At 38.3% G+C, this 20927-nt stretch overlaps 1 protein-coding gene across 5 annotated transcripts in view; it reads right to left on the minus strand.

The window, feature by feature from the left end:
- Positions 1–723: 723 nt before the first annotated feature.
- Positions 724–20927, minus strand: part of NISCH (nischarin) — a 33266-nt gene continuing 13062 nt past the window's right edge. For 2 of the 5 annotated variants that reach the window (XM_063164572.1, XM_063164571.1), the window contains exons 4-21: positions 20273–20321; positions 18483–18646; positions 17037–17132; positions 15367–15462; positions 14897–15052; positions 13557–13625; positions 12921–13106; positions 12588–12716; positions 12056–12169; positions 11115–11223; positions 8419–8540; positions 7502–7557; positions 5713–7020; positions 5128–5302; positions 3794–3947; positions 3124–3252; positions 2599–2760; positions 724–2116 (exon numbers count right to left, since the gene is read on the minus strand). In XM_063164572.1, coding sequence (XP_063020642.1) covers positions 1488–2116; positions 2599–2760; positions 3124–3252; positions 3794–3947; positions 5128–5302; positions 5713–7020; positions 7502–7557; positions 8419–8540; positions 11115–11223; positions 12056–12169; positions 12588–12716; positions 12921–13106; positions 13557–13625; positions 14897–15052; positions 15367–15462; positions 17037–17132; positions 18483–18646; positions 20273–20321 — 3903 coding nt within the window. In that variant the 3' untranslated portion in view covers positions 724–1487. Of the gene's footprint in view, positions 2117–2598; positions 2761–3123; positions 3253–3793; positions 3948–5127; positions 5303–5712; positions 7021–7501; positions 7558–8418; positions 8541–11106; positions 11224–12055; positions 12170–12587; positions 12717–12920; positions 13107–13556; positions 13626–14896; positions 15053–15366; positions 15463–17036; positions 17133–18482; positions 18647–20272; positions 20322–20927 lie in introns of those variants that run through there. The other 3 variants (XM_063164574.1, XM_063164575.1, XM_063164576.1) reach the window with 3 other exon arrangements.

Below are 20927 nucleotides of genomic sequence, written 5' to 3' on the forward strand. Positions count from 1 at the left end.
TCATCCTTGCACTGACTGCAACATTCCTGGCTTCTGAAATCCAAAAAGCACAGCCAAGCTCTGCAACAGCATGGAAAAACACTCTGTGAAACCACCAAATTCCTAACACCACTGTGGACATGCCATTCTGGGAGAAAACTCATAACTTGTTTGGACTAGGCCCTGAGCAACCTGTTTGAAGATTGCCCTGTTTAAAGTTGGATGTCTCAAGGTCCCTTCCAACCCAGATTTCTCTGTGTGTTTAAGGGGCACCAGTTTTAAGCAGCATCAGCTACCAAATAAATATCAAAACTGTTCTTCCCTTCTTATTCCCACTGGATATAGAATTTATAGATACATTCTTTTTCAATGTCAATATCTGTCTTCATAATAGTGAGTAGGGATTTTTCTGTCATGGGGGATGCTAAAACTTGCTGGGCACAGTAACCATCAAGTTAAACATAACAGCTTAGAATGAAAATCCCTAATATCTAACAGATAAGCAAAAGTACTTGAAATAAATCCTCAAATTGTGTTTAGAGACTGCAGATCCTCAGTTTCCATGACTCAGCTGTATTTCTGGACTAACAGTCTTGTAGGAGAATGAACTATTTTCTTCTTTCATCTTGCTGCACATTTCATACTTTACAATGCACTCTAGGAACAGAATGTGTGCTGCTGAACTGCCATATGGTATCCTGGAAACACAAGATATAAACTTGAATAAAGACAAGGCCAAAAGAAAACTGTCAAATTACACTTTATTTGTATTGACAAGATAGGCAAAAGAAAGACTTTGTGTTCAGAGATACAAATCCATTATTTGCTGACAAAATGCCAATATACCCACATTGGGTATTTCCACTTTCAAGACAATACTGAAGGGATCTTTACCAAGCAAATCTTTTATCCTTGGAGAAGGAAAATGAATGCCTGTGAAAATAGTTTCATATGAAAATTTGTTACCTGCTTGTGGCTCAAATTTTACTGTTAAGTTAATGATTGGCAGCAAATAATTACACTTGGCCTCAAAGAAAAACATATGTAAAACTGTAAGATCATTAAATAATAAGCATTAGCAGCATACCCAAAATACTTCTTGTACAAAGAACATTGCACTTGAACATACACAAGCATTTACCCTTATTTACACATTAGAATTTGTATAGAACAGCAAGACTGATATATACAGAAAAATAGTGGAAACCTTAACAGCCCCAGACGACAAAATATCTAGTGTTGACTCCTTAAATTTTCCATACAGTTTCCCAGGATGTCTCATGTGATTTTTTTCACTATATACTATTGCATAAAAATAGACTGTACAAGAAGGTCAGTCCCCAGTTAACACTTCAGAATATTTCTATGTACTATTACATGTTCACTGCACCAGGGAACAAAGGAGTCCAGGTCAGCTCCTCATGAAAACAAAGAGAACTTGACAGGTGCTATCTACTTACTGTGCTTTACCTTGTAATACAGACTGAAATCACTTGGCTGTGCAGTAACTACCCAGTGAGCTCCAGAGGCAATTCCCTACCACACAGGATTTCCCACTGTCTTGCAAGCAATGAAATTAATTTCTCCCTGCTTTCTGCACTTGGGATAAAAATGTACCACTGGATCTCTCTGTTCCTGCTTCCCTCTTGTTTGGAATTTCCCTTTGGGACACTATCAGTTTCTCCAAAGTGATCCAGTGTTAAATTCTGCATCAGATCCTGATTCTGAACATCATCAAACACAAATGTAAGGGCCTGTGGATATGTCTGATACCCCATGAGCACTCTGTCTAAATCCCGGATTCGTCTTCCATCTGCAAGCTGGTACTTGTCTCTCTTTGGTGGCTCCTTAGCAAATTCAGGTAGTGGGTAACTGATATAATCTTCATCAAAGAGGAACAAATCAGAGCTGGTCAAGATCAGTGTTTTAGGTTGAAGTGAACTAGTGTTCTGAGCAGATCCTTCAAAGTGATTTACTTGAAATGCCAACACATACAGAAGGATGTTGAGGGATGGAAGATTGGTCAAACCATCCATCTTCTCTGCCACTAGAAAAGCAAGGTCCCCAATTTCCTCTTCATTTGGATAAATAAATTTTACTCTGCTAGAGTGAATCAGTTCATAATTCTCCATTTTTCCTGCAAGAAACATACATTATTACATCTCTATTTAGTGCTATACAATAATTTCTCAATTTACTAGGATAAACAACAACCAGCTTGATAGCTGGCTGTAGCTGGAAGAATTTAAGTTTTGTATCTATTGATACATGGCTTTTGCTTAAAAAAAATACTGGAATAATTGTTTTTGGATTGCAGGTCTATGGCAGAGCCCCTCTTGCATTACCAACACACTTTTCTGCAAATTTCTAACCATGTAAGTCCAGGGTGAATGCAAGAAGCCATCAGTAACTTCACTTGTGCAAGACTCTTACATATTTTTAACAATCCTGCTCACATAAGGCACATCTAAGACAATTAAATCAGGGAGTTTAGTTGAAGTATCAAATAGGAAATGACTGATACATAAATCTCCCTCAAAAGTGTTTTTAATCAGTACAGTTTAGGTGAAGCCTAAAGTATGATGCCTAAATAAGTCATGGCATGTAGAAAAGACTCACCTGTGTTTTTACTCCCAAATTCAGAGTAGAAGTCCTTGTCTACTGGTTCAGGTGAAGGAGTGCGTGCAAGCAGTGACAGGACTGCCATAAGCTGCTGGATGAAGGTGTGAGTGTTGTAACTGTCTCTTGTCAGGCAGGTGACAATGTGATCTGCAGAATGCCCTGAGGAGAACACAGAACATAATTCACTCACTGTGGCATTACCATTTCTTGAACCAACATGCAACTGCCATCAGAAAAGATTTTTTTTAAATGATTGTTTCTCCTGAAAACATGCATTATTATTCAGAAATCTTTCAAATTCTTGAAAACAACAATGGATTACTTACAAATCCCTCAAAAATACATAATTTCTCTTCATTTAAAATACAATGTATACTCATGATTCAAATCTTGCTCCAGGGATTCAAGAAAATAAAGCAACAGAAAACCTCTCTTCCATCTCACTAATAAAGACATGGATCCATCTAAAAAAGACTAGAACAAAATGGAACTGGAAAAGCTTAAAGCACAAGTTGTACTCACCAGTAATTCGGAAGTATTGGTCAAACAGGCCAACATTTACTGACTGCAGGTCATTAAGTTTTAGCACAAAGCAGCAAGAAAGGTGGAAAGAGCTGTTTTCACAGTCTGAGTTTTCTTTGTTCCAAAAATCTGTTAAAGAAGTACACATGATAAAAAGGTCAAAAGAAAAAGATTGTTCTGTCCATAAGCATAATTTTTATATTACTATCTAACACTTATCTCACACTTGAAGAAAGAAAATAAGAAAAAACTAGGTACAGTGAGTAAACATTTCTCAAGCAAAATACAAGCAATTTTTATTAGGAGCATTTTAAAAAATAATTGTCCCATACCTGATTTAAATCAGCACATGCACTGATAACACACTTTAACTGAATGACCACCATGAGGTTCATTACCCTTCACTTTCCATTTTCATCATGAGAGAGACCATGAAATAACATCAGAGAACAGCATGGATCCCATGGCAGCTAAAAGGGTCTGTCTGAGAAGCAGACATGACTCAAGACTCTGGTTTTTTTGAACATAAAAGCTTTATGCAAATAGTGACCCCTTTAACTAGGAGGTCTAATTAAAAATATTGACCAAAATTGGTTCTTAGACTGAGGACAAACACAGAGAGAGGGATTACATTGGTAACATGATTAAAGGATCAAAGTAACTATTTTACCTGATTGGTGCTCATCTGCATGAATGAAAGAATCATCCAACAGAAAGTAAATCGCTTTTGTTGAGAGAAGCACACAAGCCATCACTTCCACACTGGGAGTCTTGTAAAACAGAACTGAAGACCACATGAGGTGTCTCAACTCTTCATTTTCCACCTAAGATGTAAATTTTATTTCATAAACACATGAACTTTGATATTTCAGACAGTTTCATCACCTTAGGCCCCCAGAGAAACAACTTCAAAATCTTTAGCATCTGAACATGCTCTGGTTAAAGAGAGGTAGTGGCAAATGAGGCCACAATGGCAGCTACTGAAAATATCTTGTGTTTGTGTAAGAAAATTATTTTTCTGTTATAAGCAAATTATTCCTTGCTTTCCAACCAAAATTAGAAAAATACAGAAAAACATCTCATTTATAAGAAAGACTTTTTAGGGCAAACACCGCAGGCAGAACTTTAATCACCAGCTGAGCAGTGGCCTCCCAAACCTCAAGTCTGCTGAGGCTTTAAGTGTCTCTGAGGGTTGGATTCAAAGACCCTGGAGAGAGGACAGGAGCACAGCTTGCCACTGCAGCTGCTGCTCCAACTCAGCATCTTCCCAGCTTCCACCTTGGTGGGCTTACTGTGAACCCTTAAATGAGTCACCTGCTTTTTTATCAGCTTTTCCTGATATAAAAAGAGAAGTACAGCTTGTAACTGTGCTTACTTAAAACATTTGGAAAAGAGGTAAGGGAATAAGAAAAATGTATCTATGTCTCAAGCTTTTCAATTTGTACTCAGATCACAGTGATTTGTCACTCAAAAAGCCACATCATAAATTTTGGGTAATGTTTTTACTTTTCAATCTGATGTTCCCCACATACACTTAAATGTTTTTCAGAATCAGGTTTATCTGTTCATGTTTCTGGAGTACCTGCAGCCATGTACATGTGTTGCAGTCATGCACAGTACTACAAAAACAAGTCAGAACACTTATTTACTGATGTAGCTGAGAACCATTCCAAAATAATTTCATTCTTGTGATTTTCTTTCCTTTTCCCACTTTAAAGAAAATAGAGGAACATTCTTGGAGCAATCACATCTTCAGACATAATTAGTGTACTCTCCTGTTCAGCACCACAGATCCTGAAGGCAAAATATGCTTTGCAGGATCCCAGTTGTTGCAGCAGGGAACCCAAAATGGAATAACACACAGATTCTTGATGAAAATGTTTTCAGGTTTCCCAGAGCCTAATTCTCGTGGCTAAATTTGCTCAGGAAAGTTTTTATGGATACTGTGTAGTACAGAAAGGTCACAAAGCATGTTTTTGTACACTTGATCTATAGACATGATACCTCTGCAATGTTGCTATGGAAAAATTCAACCAGGGCTCTTCCCTTCAGCTCAGCTACATACTGCAGAGACACAGACACATGAATGTGAACAGGAATCTGGTTGTCTTCTGTTATCTTCTGCATAAGAAGCTCAGATGGGTATAAGGATGACAATGTCAGATGAGGCTTGCAGAAACTAGAAAAGATCCAGAATATAAATAGTCAAAATGTAAAGATCTGCACAGCTTTTTCCCTTCAAAAATATTTGTATTTAATTCAAAAATTAAAAGTAGATAACTTCCATTTTTAGTAGTTTAAATTATTTATATCTTGACCATAGCTGTCAATTTGCTGTAACTTCAGCCTGCAGGGACATGAAATAGGAAGTTTCCTTCCATCAGAAATTACATTTTACGTTGCAGCAACAAAACACAAAAAAAAAGGTGGACTGCTACAGTCCAGGATAACCACACTTACACCAGACTACCACAATGCAGAAGTATTTCATCAATACTACAGTCCAAACTCAACCACAATGACAGCAGCAAACACAGGGGTCAGGCCACATCAAGCACTGTGCCAGAGACCTTTCACAGGAACCATTACCTGGCTGCCTGACTGTGTCTGTTTGTCTCCACAGCATGATTTCTTACAGCATCCAATTTGCTTGAAGCTTTGAAAATAATAATAGTCTTAACATCCTGGAGCAGTGTCCTTAGAAGGCTGTAGATTCTTAGAAAGTGGAATTTCTCATGAGGTAGAACAAACACTGCTGTAACAAATCTGTATCCAACAAGCAACTCCAGCACGTGTCCATCCAAAAATGAACCCTTCTGCTGTGTGGCACCATGAGTTGGATGCAGCACAAGTGATGCCAATGGAATTCTGTTCAGCTTAAATACACTTCCCAACTCCTCTGTGCCTGCCCATTTACCTGGCAGTAAGCTGAAATCCACCTTTACAATGTACAAATGCTGGGGCGTTAGAAATATCCAACACGGATGGACCACACAGGGACTCTGGTCAGAAGATTTATAAACTGAAGAATAAAGTGCAGAACACAAAGCATTCTTTGACCATTCCTTGTTATTGCCAGCTGACTCTGGTTGATGCAAGACTTTCTGAACATTGGTTTTATTCCCATAAACAAGATATGTTGGGAAACAACCTTTTATTTCAACATCTTCAGCTGAAATGCAATTCAATTCCATGAGCTGACAGAGAAATTCTTGGAGATTTGCTTTTCTACAGTACCATGTGGAGCTTGGTAACACTGATGTGTAGTGTTGAGAGCAACACGTTTGTAAACAGGAATAAAAGTCTTGAAGATTCTGGGAGTCTGAAACAATAAACAAGCAGTGGTCACTGTTTTTCAGCTTCAGAGTTAAACAGATTTCTGGCAGGAGAAAGCCAAATTCTATTAGATCAGTGTAGGGAAAAAACAGTGTTAATTTCAAGGCAGAAGGGATGTGCTGGCAATTTCCTCTCAATTCCTGATGAGGAATCTCAAACACAGCTAGCATCTCATCGGTCAAAACCAAACAGGAAGCAAACTGTCTGAGTCCTTTATGAATGTGAATTGAAAAGCTCCAGAGAATTTTGACTATGTCAACACTCTCCACTGCTATGTTGTCAGATGATTGAGCATCCAAAGTAGTGCTGAACTCAAAAGTCTGATCTCCTTCATGAAGTCCCATTTCAAAATATCCATCTGCTTTGTCTGTGGCTGTGGAAGTACCCACAGGGCTTCCTTTATTCTCTGTGGGAGAGGGGGCAGATTTCTGCACAGCCTGCACTATCGAGGCAGAAAGGTGCTGGATAAAGTCTTGGTTGGTGGCAGTGTAGGACATACAATTAAAAGGCAAGATGATGGTGTTAGAGGGGTCAGGCACTGCACAGTGTTCTCTCTCCAAACTTCAAAAGAGAGAAAAAGTCACAATAAGTACAAACTTGAGTTTACAAACAGTTATGGCTACCTACAATTCAGGGTGCTGCTTTTCAGAACTTTGATATTTGCTCTTGCTAATACAGTTAAATCAGTGTAATTTTGTAGAACATCTTTGTACTGCACAGCCATTGATTTTAAAGGCTGGTAGTGTGTAATTCTATAGAAAGTAAATACTAAAATGTTGAACTCCTCTTTCCTTTCCCATCCCTAGTAAGCACAACCTCACGAGCTAAAGGACTAGACAATGCAGCTATTGCTGGTTTTGAAACCACCAGCTGCATTCCAGGGTTCAAAGGTTAAAAACACATTTTTGGTTCAAAAACCCAGAGGCAGAATACAATGAAAGAGACTGTTTTGCCTTAAAGGCTGTGTTTAAGAAAACAGTATCTACTGTTATTACCCAAAAGCTAACAAGGATTTAAAGTAGAATTTATTTATGTAGCTTACCACACATGATGACCACCACCATACTCTTTGCATGAAGCCAATGAAGAGGCAGGTGCCTAAGGAGAAGAGAGTAACATCAGGAAGCTGTAAACTACTTAAGAGTTCAGCACACATGAGAAGCAAAGTTAAAGCTGGCTTATGCTTTTTTAACTGGCCAAGTCCTGCTGTTTTCACAGGGAGTTTAACAGCCACCCTTTGAGGACCCAAAAATAATGTTTGCTTTAGGCTGGGCATTCAACTAAGGCAGAAGAAGAATGAGCTCTGCTGCTGACCTGAGAACAGATCCAGCCTGTGACCCAGGCATTGCAGCATTCTACAAACTTTTAGTGAATTAGTGTAACATGAAGCCAAACGCTAAGGGAACCTGACAAACACCAACTACACTGGTAGCAAAAGAAGAGACACCAAGTCTTCCTGTCTTATTCCTTGAAGCCATGCATATGAAGAGTGCTTCCAATACCACAAATGAAATCACAAACCAGAAGTTATCAGATAGGAGGAGATTGAAGAAGACAATTTAAGGCCATTGCCTATTGACAGAGAGAAGATTCTTCTGCTCTACCAGCAAGAGAACAGCCTTTCAAGAACTGATACTGTAATATGATAAGACACAATTATTACACTCAGCATCTAAATGGCTGTTAAATGATGTTATAGTAGTACTGGGTAAACATCTCAAAGCCACAGTAGCAACAGTTCTCTGCAACTCTGGTAAACTTGGATTCTGCATTTAATTTACAACCTGGACCGAACACCCTTGAATCAAATTTGGGGCTGCCTCCTTTTCCATAAAATAGCTCTGAGAAGCAAAAAAAACCTTTGCTATGGATTACTATGATAATCTAAGTTTAACATCAGAAATAAGTGTGCAAAAGCTTTTAAAAATACTATAATATAAACAAAAGTGTGGCAATTACCTGAATTTTACATCTGGAGTCTGGTATTTCAAAGCATCTCTGGGGAACTGTATGGTCTGTAGGAGTCGAATCACTGGATTGCAAAAAACTGTTGGCTAGGACTGTATCTTCACAAATTATTTCTAGAACAAACATAAACAACTCTTTAAATCACTGAAGCAAAGCAAAAATAAATATCTTATAGTATCTGCCAATCAAGTGGGATTAAAATTGTATAATCAAGATCTAATCATAAATCAGTAAAGGTAAAGCATACCTTCACACAATAGCCAGGATAAAAAAGCAAGCAGAATTTTAGTTTAATTGAAAAAGACTGCTACAGCTTCTTTCTCAAACTAAAAATCAATTTCCATCTCAAATTCTGGTGTAAGAAATCTTGACACAGCTCAGTTTTAACAGAACTAGTCAGCTGCTAGGCTGGCAGAGTGCTCTTCATGAACTTTATAGCACACTCACAAATTTCTGCAAGCTTCAATCGAACAATATCTGTAATATCTCTGTACATCCTTCAACCAGACAGAGAAGCTCTAATCTCAAATGCCACTTAAGATATTATCTCACCTTATTTGGAACCTTTTTCAAGGGTTCAAAGCTGAATCATCAGTAAAAACTTATAATGAGTGAATACAAGGCAACATTCTCAGGGACGTTTGACTTTTTGCCAGTTTGATATTCACAGCATCAAACTGGCTCAACAGAGCAAATCAATTTTCAGCATTGCCACTGAACCAGCCAGCTCAAGTATTTAAATATGAAAATGACCAACAAAATTACAGTGTGGACATGTTTCTGGCTTGAGCATAAAAAATCTGTATGTTATCTTTCTGGATTGATGGTAAAGTTCAGCAGATTACACCAAGACATCTCATGGTCAGAGGAAACACAAGAGGTATTTATTACTTGAACAAAATACTGTGTTAGCAAGAAGGAAACTCAAATTGACAGGAAAACCAGAACATGACAGCATTATTTTTGATTTTCTGTTTCCTATATAAATATTTAATCTTTTTCCATAAGCCATTTCCCAATGACATTAACTATGAATAATATGTTACGGAAACAGATGGTGTCTAGAAAATACAGAGAAAACAATGCATAGAAACAGCACATCAGGAAATTAATTCCATTATTCATGACTTAGGGTCTATCAGTGAAACCAATTGCTCAGCATATTTCATTTTCTTAAAATAGATTTCTCAAAACTGGTATTTTGAAAACAACCCTTCATAGTTAGATATGTAGCAAATAATAAATTTTTATTGTTGAAGCTGAGAAATAGCCTGCACAGCCCTCATTTTCCCATTATTTATAAAAGCCTTCCCCAAAATTCTACTGAAGGAATCTTATGGAAAAGGACTACAGTAAATAAGCCTTGACCCTTATACCACTCTATAGAACTCCTAAGTCCTTTAGAAAGATCTATATTTTCTTTTATCTCAAGATTTGTTTGCTCCTAAACATTTACTGTAGTAGAAAAAAAATTGTTGATAAATAATTTAAACAGTCCCAGGGGTTGCTGACAGCAAGTCATATTTTTACAGCAAGTCCTGTATAAAACTGCAGGTTGTTACATATTTACAGAACTGAGACAGTTTGTCAAGTGCTTAATATTTTAAAGCAAGCATTTACTTGATTTTGGAAAAACTGGCATTTTTTCTGCAGATGAAAAATTATCTAGAAGGGCTACAAAGCAAAGTACACAAATAGCAACAAATGTGTATCAAGGTGTCAGCGCCCTCATCAAATGCTGTCAGAACAGTTTCATTTTTCTAGAGTGAACAAAGAAACCTCTGCTGATTCTGCAGAAGTCACAGCAATGGATTTTTTCCAAAAATCAAGCTACTCAGGGATGCTTCTCTCCCTTATCCACCAATCCACTGATTAATGGTAAGAGGAAGCTGTGCCCCCCCTGCCCCATGCCAAGAAATTGAGAAGATAATCCCAGCTCTTTTAGATGGGTATGAAGTTTTCTCTCACTGTGCATATTCTACTGCACTTTTCAATCAGACAAAAGCCAAAACCAGCAAGTATTTCTTTTTCTCAGTCACAAGTGAATATTCACATAAGTCAGTCCTATGGGCTAAAGAAGAAAGTTAAGTCATTCTTCTAAGTTCCTAATGCAGCAGGCACATTCATTTGAAACACAGAGTAAAAAAACTTGAGGTGGGGTCAGCAGGTACTATAGAGCACAACAGATGTGCTGAAATCACCAGCTCAGCCAGAACACTAATCCCACAGGTGTCTTTTACTCATCTCTTTTCTCTATCTTCCCCCTGGTGTGACAGAAATGCAGCTCTTGCAAAAAGCACTAATGGAACATATGCTGCTTGAGCTCACATTTTGCAGACCAAGAATGAGTAGTGAAGCAATTTTAAAATATTTCTCTCTATGCCACAGTTTTCCATTAGGGCATGACTCTAAAACTGGAAGTGGCATCTAGTCCTCTGCAGGATGATGCAGTAAAAAGTCCTGTACCCAAATTCTCACTCCAGATATTTAACCACTACTGGGAACTACAGGTAGGTTTTGCTAAGTCACATTCCATACAACTTTCACTTTCAAAGCCAATTCTACCATGTCTTTGTGCTTCTCTTGAAAGCCCTAAATCCATGCACATAATATTCATGTATATCAATGCAGCTTAGAAAAGCAGAACCAAGAGGCTCAGCCCAGCAGCACGATACATACATGATTACCTTGGCTGGAGCTGACAGGACGAGGCAGAGAGGGAGAGGAAGGACGAACAGTAAGAGAAGAACAGTTTGATTTGGAGCTGGCAGCAGTGAGCCTGGAGTCCTCACTGATCTAATAAAGAAAGTACGCAGCAATTAAAGAAAAAAAACTAAATACACAGGACACATGAGATCCTGAACTAAAATAAGCCCACACAACCTTTCTCAATTTTAGTAAAAGGAAAGTTAGTGCCAGCTTTTTTATTTTTCTTTTTGGTTTTTTGGTGGGGGGTGGTGGGGGTGGTCACCTCCTCTAAGTCTCAATTTTCACACTAGGTGGAATTCCACTAAGAATCCTTTTAGAGAAGTCATTCTGATCACTGACTAATCACTGTATTGACAGAATTGGCAGCGTCACAAGTCGAAAGAATCAAACTGGATTTCCACATTGTATGGACAGAACCTCTTCTGTCCCTACACTGACTTCCAAACCAAGACTAACCAAGTACACAGCACACAGCCAGGTATGAGGGAAGGCAAGGAGAACTCAGATTTCTGATTCTCTCCCACTGCTAAATACCCACAGGAAGAAAGTTTGGGGAAGTAATTTCAGTACTCTGCAATGCAAGCAGTAAAATCACAGCTCTGAAACACTTGTGTAAGATACAAAATATGGCTGTTAAGGTCAACTGTGAATTCACTGTGTACACCATTAAGTAATTTTATCTTCTCCTCCCACTTCCTCTCTCCTGAGCCAGCCCACAAATAGAAGGTCAGATAACTACCAAAAATGCATTGAAAACTACATAGGAAAAAGAGGCAACATTAAAAGTTCATATCACATTAAAACACAAAGCATAAAAATTTTAATGCTAAGGAAAATTCACTGCATTCTGCTTACATCTAACCTGTAGAAGCAATTTTGTAAGCTGCACATTCTACTTTTCTCACAGCACCAGACTCACCTTTTTATCAGAGTTGCTGAGTTTGTATTTCACCTCCTTTGCTTTTTGAATAGCTTTTAGCACTTCCACTGTGTCCAGTTCCTTTTCTGTGGTAACAATATTATCCAAACAAACCTAAAAAAAAAAAAAAAAGTTAAAATATCTAAAAGTATTGCAAATGAGGCATTCTCCAATTTTTATTAATGGAATAATCAAAAACTGCCATGGCTCAATGCAAACCATGTAACTATTACACAGAAACAATTACCACATTAGACCTTGAGCTAACATCACTTTAATGTAAACTCAGCAACATTTGGTAAGTGTAACACCATTCCAGCACAACAGTGTTTCAATATTAGCAGACTGTTACCCAATGAGGCAGGGTAAAATCTCATTTAGATCCGGGAGCGCGGCTGAATAACATTAATAAGGTTTCACTCTCTAAACACTTTCTCCAATGCACACAAAAAATTCCTCAGGTTTTCAGAGCATTTGCAGCACTTCCCTGCCCAGGCTGAAGGGAGGGTGAGAAGGGCAGCCCTGGGCTCACCTCTGAGGCCCTGTCTCCAAACTGAGCGAGGACTTTGGTGCGGTAGTCAGGGATGATGCTCAGCGGGTTGCTGGATAACATCACCTTCTCCAAGCATGGCAGGCCGCCGATATTTTTTACTTCATCAATCTGAAAGTATTTGAGAATAAAAGCATGAATACACACTGGCAAAATGAAAATGAGCACACAGACTGAGCATTTCTTCCATAGATTACATACAAACAACAATCAGGAAAAATCACTAGAGCCACTTTTATTTATTTGCAGTTTGAGCCACTAAAATAAATGGCCTCTGATCTAACGCACATTTTGACACCAAAAGTCAACAGTTACCTGTTCTATTTTGTTGTTGCTCAGATCCAAGTTGACTAATGAGTACAGTTTGTTAAGACCACACAGCCTTTCCAGCTGATTTCCTGCTAAATTCAGAGTTTTGATGTTTCCCAGTTTTGTGTGAACACCTTCCAGTGATGTAAGTTTGTTGTAGGATAAGTCCAGGTGAACAAGGTTGTACAGATGCTACAACAGCACAGAAAATTCATGTCATACACCAATTAAAAGTGAACAAAGATGCTATCTTATGTCTGGCTCATTTTATTGTGCAACAGTGTTTTCATGCTGGACACTACATAGCATGGAAGACATGACCTGAAACTGTTCATTACAAAGGTTAAAGCTTGTAGAAATCTAATTTCCTCCTCTGCATTTTTACCAACCCACGCATACAGCTGGCAGTGAATGAATTTAGTGAAGAACTAAATGTATGTCAATATTGGCAAAGAAAATAAAATATCCAGGAGCAGTTAAGAAATGCATCACTAAAAGAGTACTTGACGTTACAAAGAAGCAGCTGTTTGGGCTGAAACTACTCTCCATGAAGATGAGCAACAAAATTCTGAAGTATGAAAATCTGTGTTCTAAGCTCTTGGGCACTTGGGTAAAAAATTCACCTTCAAATGCATCACTTACCTGTAAATTTTCCACCAGAGACACCCCATTGTGACTCAAATCCAGGAACTCAATCTTTGGAATTAATTTCTAGAAGGGAAAAAAACCCCCATGTGTTAAATGCACTTTAGTTTTAAGTCAGGCCACACTTCCTTCAGTATCTGTTGACCAACAAAAGCAATGGAAAGGTCTTATCCAACACAGTCTCTCTTCCCAGCTTCTGGCATTAAGAAAACATTCTGTGTGATTAGGGTCAAAAAAGGGCTGACTCCTGCTCTTAAGAAAACCAGGTTACTCTGAGGGGCACCATTCAGTTTTAATCTAAAACCTGGTTTCTTACTGAAGACAAATAATTTCTCCTAGCTTATCCCCACTAATTATAGATAAAACTCACTAATGCTGCTTTGGTCTTATCAAACAGATAAACCAGGGGATTTATGCTACACACAAACCTGGATAAAGACAGTAGTACCAAAACCCAGAGTAAATCCATTCCTGATTATACCAGCCAAGAACTACAAGGTCAGGTCACACAAACTTGTAGAAAATGCATTTTAACTTAGAAATTCTTTTATTTTGGAGGTCTCAAACCTTGAACTTGATGCTGAATTCTGACATCAGTGTTTTGCATCTGCTTTAATTTGGTTGCATCTCAGAATTGATTTGCCTTGACAGGCCAGTTAAGACCTGCACACAGACTTGAAGCATCTTAAATCTACATCACAAAAAATTATGAACAAGATAATTATGCTCCAAGTCTATGATGTCTGGTTGAGCTACACATGTAATTATTTCCTGCTTCACAAGAGTAGCTCAAGTAAAAAGCTATCTTCATATTTTACCATGCTCTTGTGATGAATGTTGATTTTTTCTTAACCGCTGATTTACAAAACAAAATTCTAAAGTACTGGCAAAATATTCCAAAATTTTGTTTTCATGCTTTTCATATTGTTTTGATGTCAAGAAAGCTGCCAGCAAGTCATAGGTTTTTAAATATGCAGGAAACTCCAGCCTTGATAACCACTCCAAAGTTGAGCCATGAGGTGTTTTTTCTTAAAAAAAAAAATTAAAAAATTCTGATTGGCTCCTACAGCCAAGGCAAACAGTAAAAGCATATTTCAAAAAGTGAGAATTCATGGAAATGCCTACAGAACACAAAATGACAAAAGTACTCTCCTTCAGCAAAGGAAATGAAGTTCTTATAGAACAAACCTCCTAAGCACTAACTTGGGTAGATAACCAACATAAAGTGCAACTGAAAATTCTCCAGAAAAAGCAGTAGAGCAAATCCAAAATCCTTTCTGTGTATAATATGCCACAGATAAGTAATATTTTTTCCACAAATTAAAAATACTTCTTACCACTGAGTCATCAATTTCAGAGATGCTGTTGTGACTCATGTCCAAAGTTGTTAAAGTTCTCCAGGTTGGGATAATTGCTGTCACTGGACAATTTGAATCCAGTGCATCCTCTGGCTCCCACTGATCAAACTCAGAGGCCTCAGGCACCAGGATTTCCTATTTAAGAGAGGGACACCAACATTTGGCTTACATTTTCAGGGAGAGCTAATGGTTTTGGAAACTATGCCAACAATCCCATGTAAGCAAGCATCAAAAGTGTCCCTGTGAAGGGACACATCCCAACACTTCCCTCACAGAAACTTGAGATTCTGTAAGATTAGAAAACCCTTAGAGTTCCATGGTTTTAAAAACAGAACCTGCAATTAGGCAGTACAGAAAACCCCATGAACTCCAAATGGATATTTCCCCACTGTGCATGTTGGTTTTGCACATGCTTTGAACACTCACCAGAAGGAGGAACTTGCTCTTACCTTCATTGATGTTGCTGAAAACCGAACACTCAGTGTGGCCAGAGCATGCTTTGATGAAGTCAGCCCTTTGATAAGCTTTCCCCCACAATGACTGATCTATTTAAAAAAATTATATTACAAAGTCAGAAACGTTAGGACAGACAAATGAGACACAAAAGAGGTAGCTGAAAGCTTCAACAGCAGATTCTACAGCGATCTGCAAAGTAGTTACAGCACTTCCTTAAAATCTCCTGAGATTATCAGGTCAGAAACACTGACACTTGGCAAAGCTAAAGCAAGAGATTAGAGTCATAACTGGAGAAAAATGAAATTCAAACATATATTTAAACAAAGCTTCTCCACTGACCTTACACCTGGCCCACATATTCAAGGTGAAACTATCCAGGTGATTTAACAGCTCACAGCATTTTTACTGTTACCAAAAACAGATTTATTTCAAGTTATGACTACCTGCAGACACATTGATTTGGATATCAGATGTCTTTTTTATTATAAGAAAAAAGAAATGCCTAGAAAGTGAGGACACTAATCTAACGACCTGTAGTCAGCTAATTACAAAGACTAAGTTTAAGATTACAAAGTCTCTTTTTCTGTAGCTCAATTTGAAACAACATTACTGAAAATTTGCTACAGTCTGTCCAGGTCCTTCTCTATAGACAGTCACACACATTGTGCAACCACGAGAGCTGGCACATTTGCTGGTGTATGAGGAAAACCACAATGAACCTACAGAGATTGAAAAATCTCTGCCATTCTTGAAAAAATTCTTCCCAGATTATCACTGTTGCTTTTTGGACAGTGCTTCCTTTGGGATGAAAGTGTTCATCTAGTGTCAGTCAATCCAAAACCTTTCATGAACATACAATTTCAAAAGCCTTCAAGATCTAAAATCACTTTTCCTCACATTCATGCTCACAGAAAAGGGGAAAATTGATACAATTCTGCACTATCCTCTCTGCTGTGTTAGACTCTCTCCCTCTATTGTAGCTTCTTTCCCATATGAGAATGACAATAAATCACTGACTTCAGAAATACACTTCAGTTCTCAATCAACAAGTGTCTCATATCAGTGAGATAATAGCATTCATGTACTAGAAAAAGTACAGCATCCACCAAAAGTGCACAGACTGCATGACAGAATTGGATAGTCTTTCTCTCTGAAAAGATCTGAAGTGGTCAAGCAGGTATTTGAAAAAATATCCATTGAAAACTGCTAGAAACCCTGGTATTTATATTGCAAGCAGAGCAATGAAAAACATCTGTAAATTATCAAGCAAGCAGCACTACACCCAAAAAAATTAATGTCAGGGTATTTTCACAAATACTTGACATACGTTTTTTTCCAAATAAAAAGCATTTTGTAATAGAGGATCCTACTATTACCACTTGTTAATTCTTTATGGCAGTGGAAAGGCACTCATCATAGGTTTTGTGTGAATACTGAAAAGTGATTTTTTGGAAATACACACAGTGAAAGGTCTTCTAATTTAAATGTTGTGTCTTTATTTCCAAAACTTGTGAGAAAACATTGTTTCACAAATTAAACAGTCCTGCTAAACTCTGCATTTCCCAATTCCAGGGGCAAATCAAAGCAGAGAATCACCAGTTCTGAGATACAGGCAGCAGACCTGGCATTTGCAGAGCACATATGAGCAGTATCTCAGCCCTACCTCTATTTGATGAAGTGATTTGAAAATAGACAGATCAAAAGGCAAGAGATGCTCCTGAATGTTACTGGTTCCAAAAGGTCCCCCTGTTCCAGTGACCTGGCATTTAAGACATTAAAGAAGTGAGTTAGTGCACACAATCCAACTTGTTCACATTCCAGTCTTACACAGGCAATGGCCCAAGGGCAGTGGCTTGGAAAGACAGCCAAAGTTCCAAGCAATTTTTCAAATATGAAATGATTCATGACACTTGCAGGTTAACTCTTCAGGAAAACAAATACTAATTGCTCCAGCTAAGTGCACTGAACTTGAAGTGCCACCTTGTGCTTGCATTCTGTAGCACATGGGGCATGCAAAAAGCAATATCGTAAGCAAGGCTGACCAAAGCTCCATTCTTAGCAGAAAATCAGAGAAAATTCACTGAAAATCACTTCCATGGAACCTCTGAACCCAAAGTGTTGTCTTTAATTCCACTACAAGGGATGAAGTTCAAGATGGGTTTGAAGAAAACAAGCATTACACTGATACATCAATAAAAATGCATCTGGTATTTCCATATGGTCATAGGATTCTGGCCTGAGAGCATGTCAGCAGCATAAAAAGCAGGTGGCTCCATTATGTTTGCTGTGAATAGAACTTTGAGAGAAAACTCAAAGGGTTTTCTCTGGTTTTATGTATCTTACAAGTTCTGAATGGGCCCACTCACAGGCATTCAGAAGGGCAAGAAATTCTGCAGATGCCCATTTGTCTGAACAATAAGCTCCTCTCCAGCCAGAAAATCCTCCCTTTAGAGGATTCTATACAGACAGAGATGACAAAGGCAACTGAGGAGCCCCAGGAACACCAGCACAGCTGTGGTTTTGCTTCCCTGATCCACCATTTGACTTCAGCTTTGAACACACGACACAGTTAAAAGGCAGCTCCTCATGCAATAAAGGGGCTAAAATGAGTTTTTGAGTCATAGCAAGCAATGTTAAAAAATTTACTTTAGGGAAAGTCCAATTCATTTATTTGGTAGAAAAAAAAAGTTTTTGTCAGGAGACAATTTGACTATCTGTTCTGAGGCCATTTTACATTTATTCTGAAATGGCATTTTAGCAAGAAATTCAGGGTCACCTATGAAACTGAGGCACTTTTTAGGGTTTTATTTTTAACTTTCAGATGCAGTGAGACAGTGGGAAAGGGGGCAAGATTTATACAGATGCATACATATTCATATACAGTGGCCTGCCCATAGTGCTTGCAAAGAAAGCAAGGTTGGAGAGGTCAATATTTATTTCTTATTTATTTCTTTACCCATCCCTACTGGCACTCAGCAAGGTTTTGTGGCTGCATCTATACAGAGGGCACTGCTGAAAAGACCACAACATTACACAGCAAACACCTTGGCTAGAGGACAGCATGGACTGAAGGTTGGCAGCATAAACACCTATTTAACATTGACCTCACCTTTAGATACTTGAGTCTACAAGTGAAGTCCAGAATATGCCCCAGATCTGTTTTGGCATCTCCATTAGCACAGGTAGGTTTGCCCTGCAGCAGCTGCTGAGTGACAGCATACAACTGCAAGGGCCTGATGGTGAAGACTTCTCCAGCCATTAAGAGCTGCTCTCCTGAAAAACAGAGTAGCTCAGGATCAAACACAATGTTGCAAGGCTCACACAGGAATAAATGGTACAAAGAAAATGTAGTGATACACATTTGTCATTTGTACTCTAAGATGAAAATTGAGGTAGCAAAATAATTTTTTTAACACCAAAATAATTCAGGCATTCAAGTGGGCACTCATGATACAGGCCTGAAGTTCCTAATGCAATTAATGGCAAATTTCCCTCAGTATTAACAGGACTGGAATCAAAGTTCCTTCACATAATGCAAGAGTTGTGAAACTTTTTCTGAGATATCTCTAAGTTTATAGCAGTTAGGTTTTTTCTATTAAGAAAACACAGCACCTGCTATCTAAAATACAGACCTCAGATCTTTTGCTATGCTAAATGCAGAACTGTAGTGAACAATATGTTTTTTTGAAAGTATGGGGATTTTCTGCATGCTAGTACCAAAGCAAATGCCCAGAACAGAAAATGCCTTATCTAATTATAATTTCACAATCCAATTTAACAGCAGGAACAGCAGGAAGCAGCACATAAAAGCCTCTCTGAAGGCACCATTAGCTCGATGTAGGGTACAGCAGCTGGAACACACACATGGAATGAATATTGAAAGCTCCATTTTAGGGACACCAGTTTGACTTCATGGACAAAAAAGCATCAGCTTTTGTGATAAGCAGAGTTCTCAGAAATGCTCTGAGGAGTAGAATTCCCTACAGCCTCAGTGGGATCAAGTCCAAGAGTCCAGCTGCACATACATTAGTGGAAGATTACACTAATACAGAGCAGCCAGTGACACATCAATTCTCGTATCAGTGAGACTGCAGGCACTAGAAAGCCAGCAAAGATTTCTTCACAAGCTTTAGATATTCCAAAATTCACTGAATGGACTCTCTGAGGTGGCTCCACCTAAAGGTAACTTTCTGACAGAAAATCTGAAATGGCATTGCTGAAACATGCTTCACCTTTCATGCCTACCACACCTCAGCCAACTGGAATTATAAAGTAGCATCTTGCATGTCCTTCAAAACAAAAATAGCAGGGATTAATCCTTTCACATGCCTCCTGCTGTTAATGGAGCAGCTGGAGCTGTTGTAGTTACAGTTAAGAACATTTCATTTTCATCTGCCAGCCTCAAAAAGCCACCCTTAAATTAACTGACCAGAAGGTCTCCTGTTTCCTGAATTCTGGAAGAATAATATTTAGGTATCCAAAGTGATCTCTTGCATTTAGTACACAGACTGTCAGGGCTCACTGACAGACCAAGCTTCCTTACAGGTTACACACTGAGACAGAGCTTAGCTCCTGATCACCACTGCCACATGCTGTCCCTTAAGGACACAGACTAAGAGGCCCTTTGCAAAACATACATTCACTAATTTCTTGTTTCCAACAGTGGCTGCAAGACTGTTGCAGCTCCTCACAAAACACAGCTTGAATTAAAGTGCAAGCAGCAAAAAAAAAAAAAAAAAAAAGACAAAAAGAAAGAAGGAGGAGAAAAAGTATCAGTTGGATATGGAAGAGCAGATCTCTCTGGAGGTAAAATATTGTCTGGAGGTAAAATATGAAAGATATGTGAATGCATGAACAGAGAGGAAAACATTCCTGGAATGAATGCTGCAAGTTCCTTACCTTTGTGAAAGAGCTCTTCAGCCAATGCAGCAGTGATTCCATTGATCTCCTGCAAACAATAAACCATTGCAATAAGTGTTATTTACATACTTATGGTTCCAATTTTTAATTTGGACCTTTAGTGAAGTATCCTCTATTTGCTGTGGTAGAGGACGGTTTTTTGGGGTTTTTTTAACTGAAATCAGGGGTGACTTTTTTATAGATTTCTTTGTAACTTGAAAATGATTCCTAGAAATTACTGGACATTGTTTTATTTCATAGGATTTTCACTTCCAAGATGAAAGAAAGTGAATTACATTTTAAAAATTCATTCTGCACACATTAATAAAAGGGCAGCAGCAACTATAACAAGTTATTACTAGCCATCATTAGCCCAACTTGGAAGAAAGCTCTTTTTGAAGAAAATATTACAAGTCTAGAGCTCTTCACATTTTAACGTTAAGACCAATCTAATGCCTCAAACACTCAACATTTCCTCAGAACATCACTACCACAGAGAATGCTTTAGATTAACATGTCTACAGAAAAAAAGAGATGTAAAAAGTAAGTAGTCTTCTGGACTTCAACTCTGCTATGCTTGCTGCAAGGTAAAGCAAACCCCTCCTCTCCTCATCACCCCTCTTCCCCTCCTGGACCCACCCAGGTGCTCAACCTC

Source organism: Melospiza melodia, chromosome 10, assembly GCF_035770615.1.
Source record: "Melospiza melodia melodia isolate bMelMel2 chromosome 10, bMelMel2.pri, whole genome shotgun sequence".
Taxonomy (NCBI): Eukaryota; Metazoa; Chordata; class Aves; order Passeriformes; family Passerellidae; genus Melospiza; species Melospiza melodia.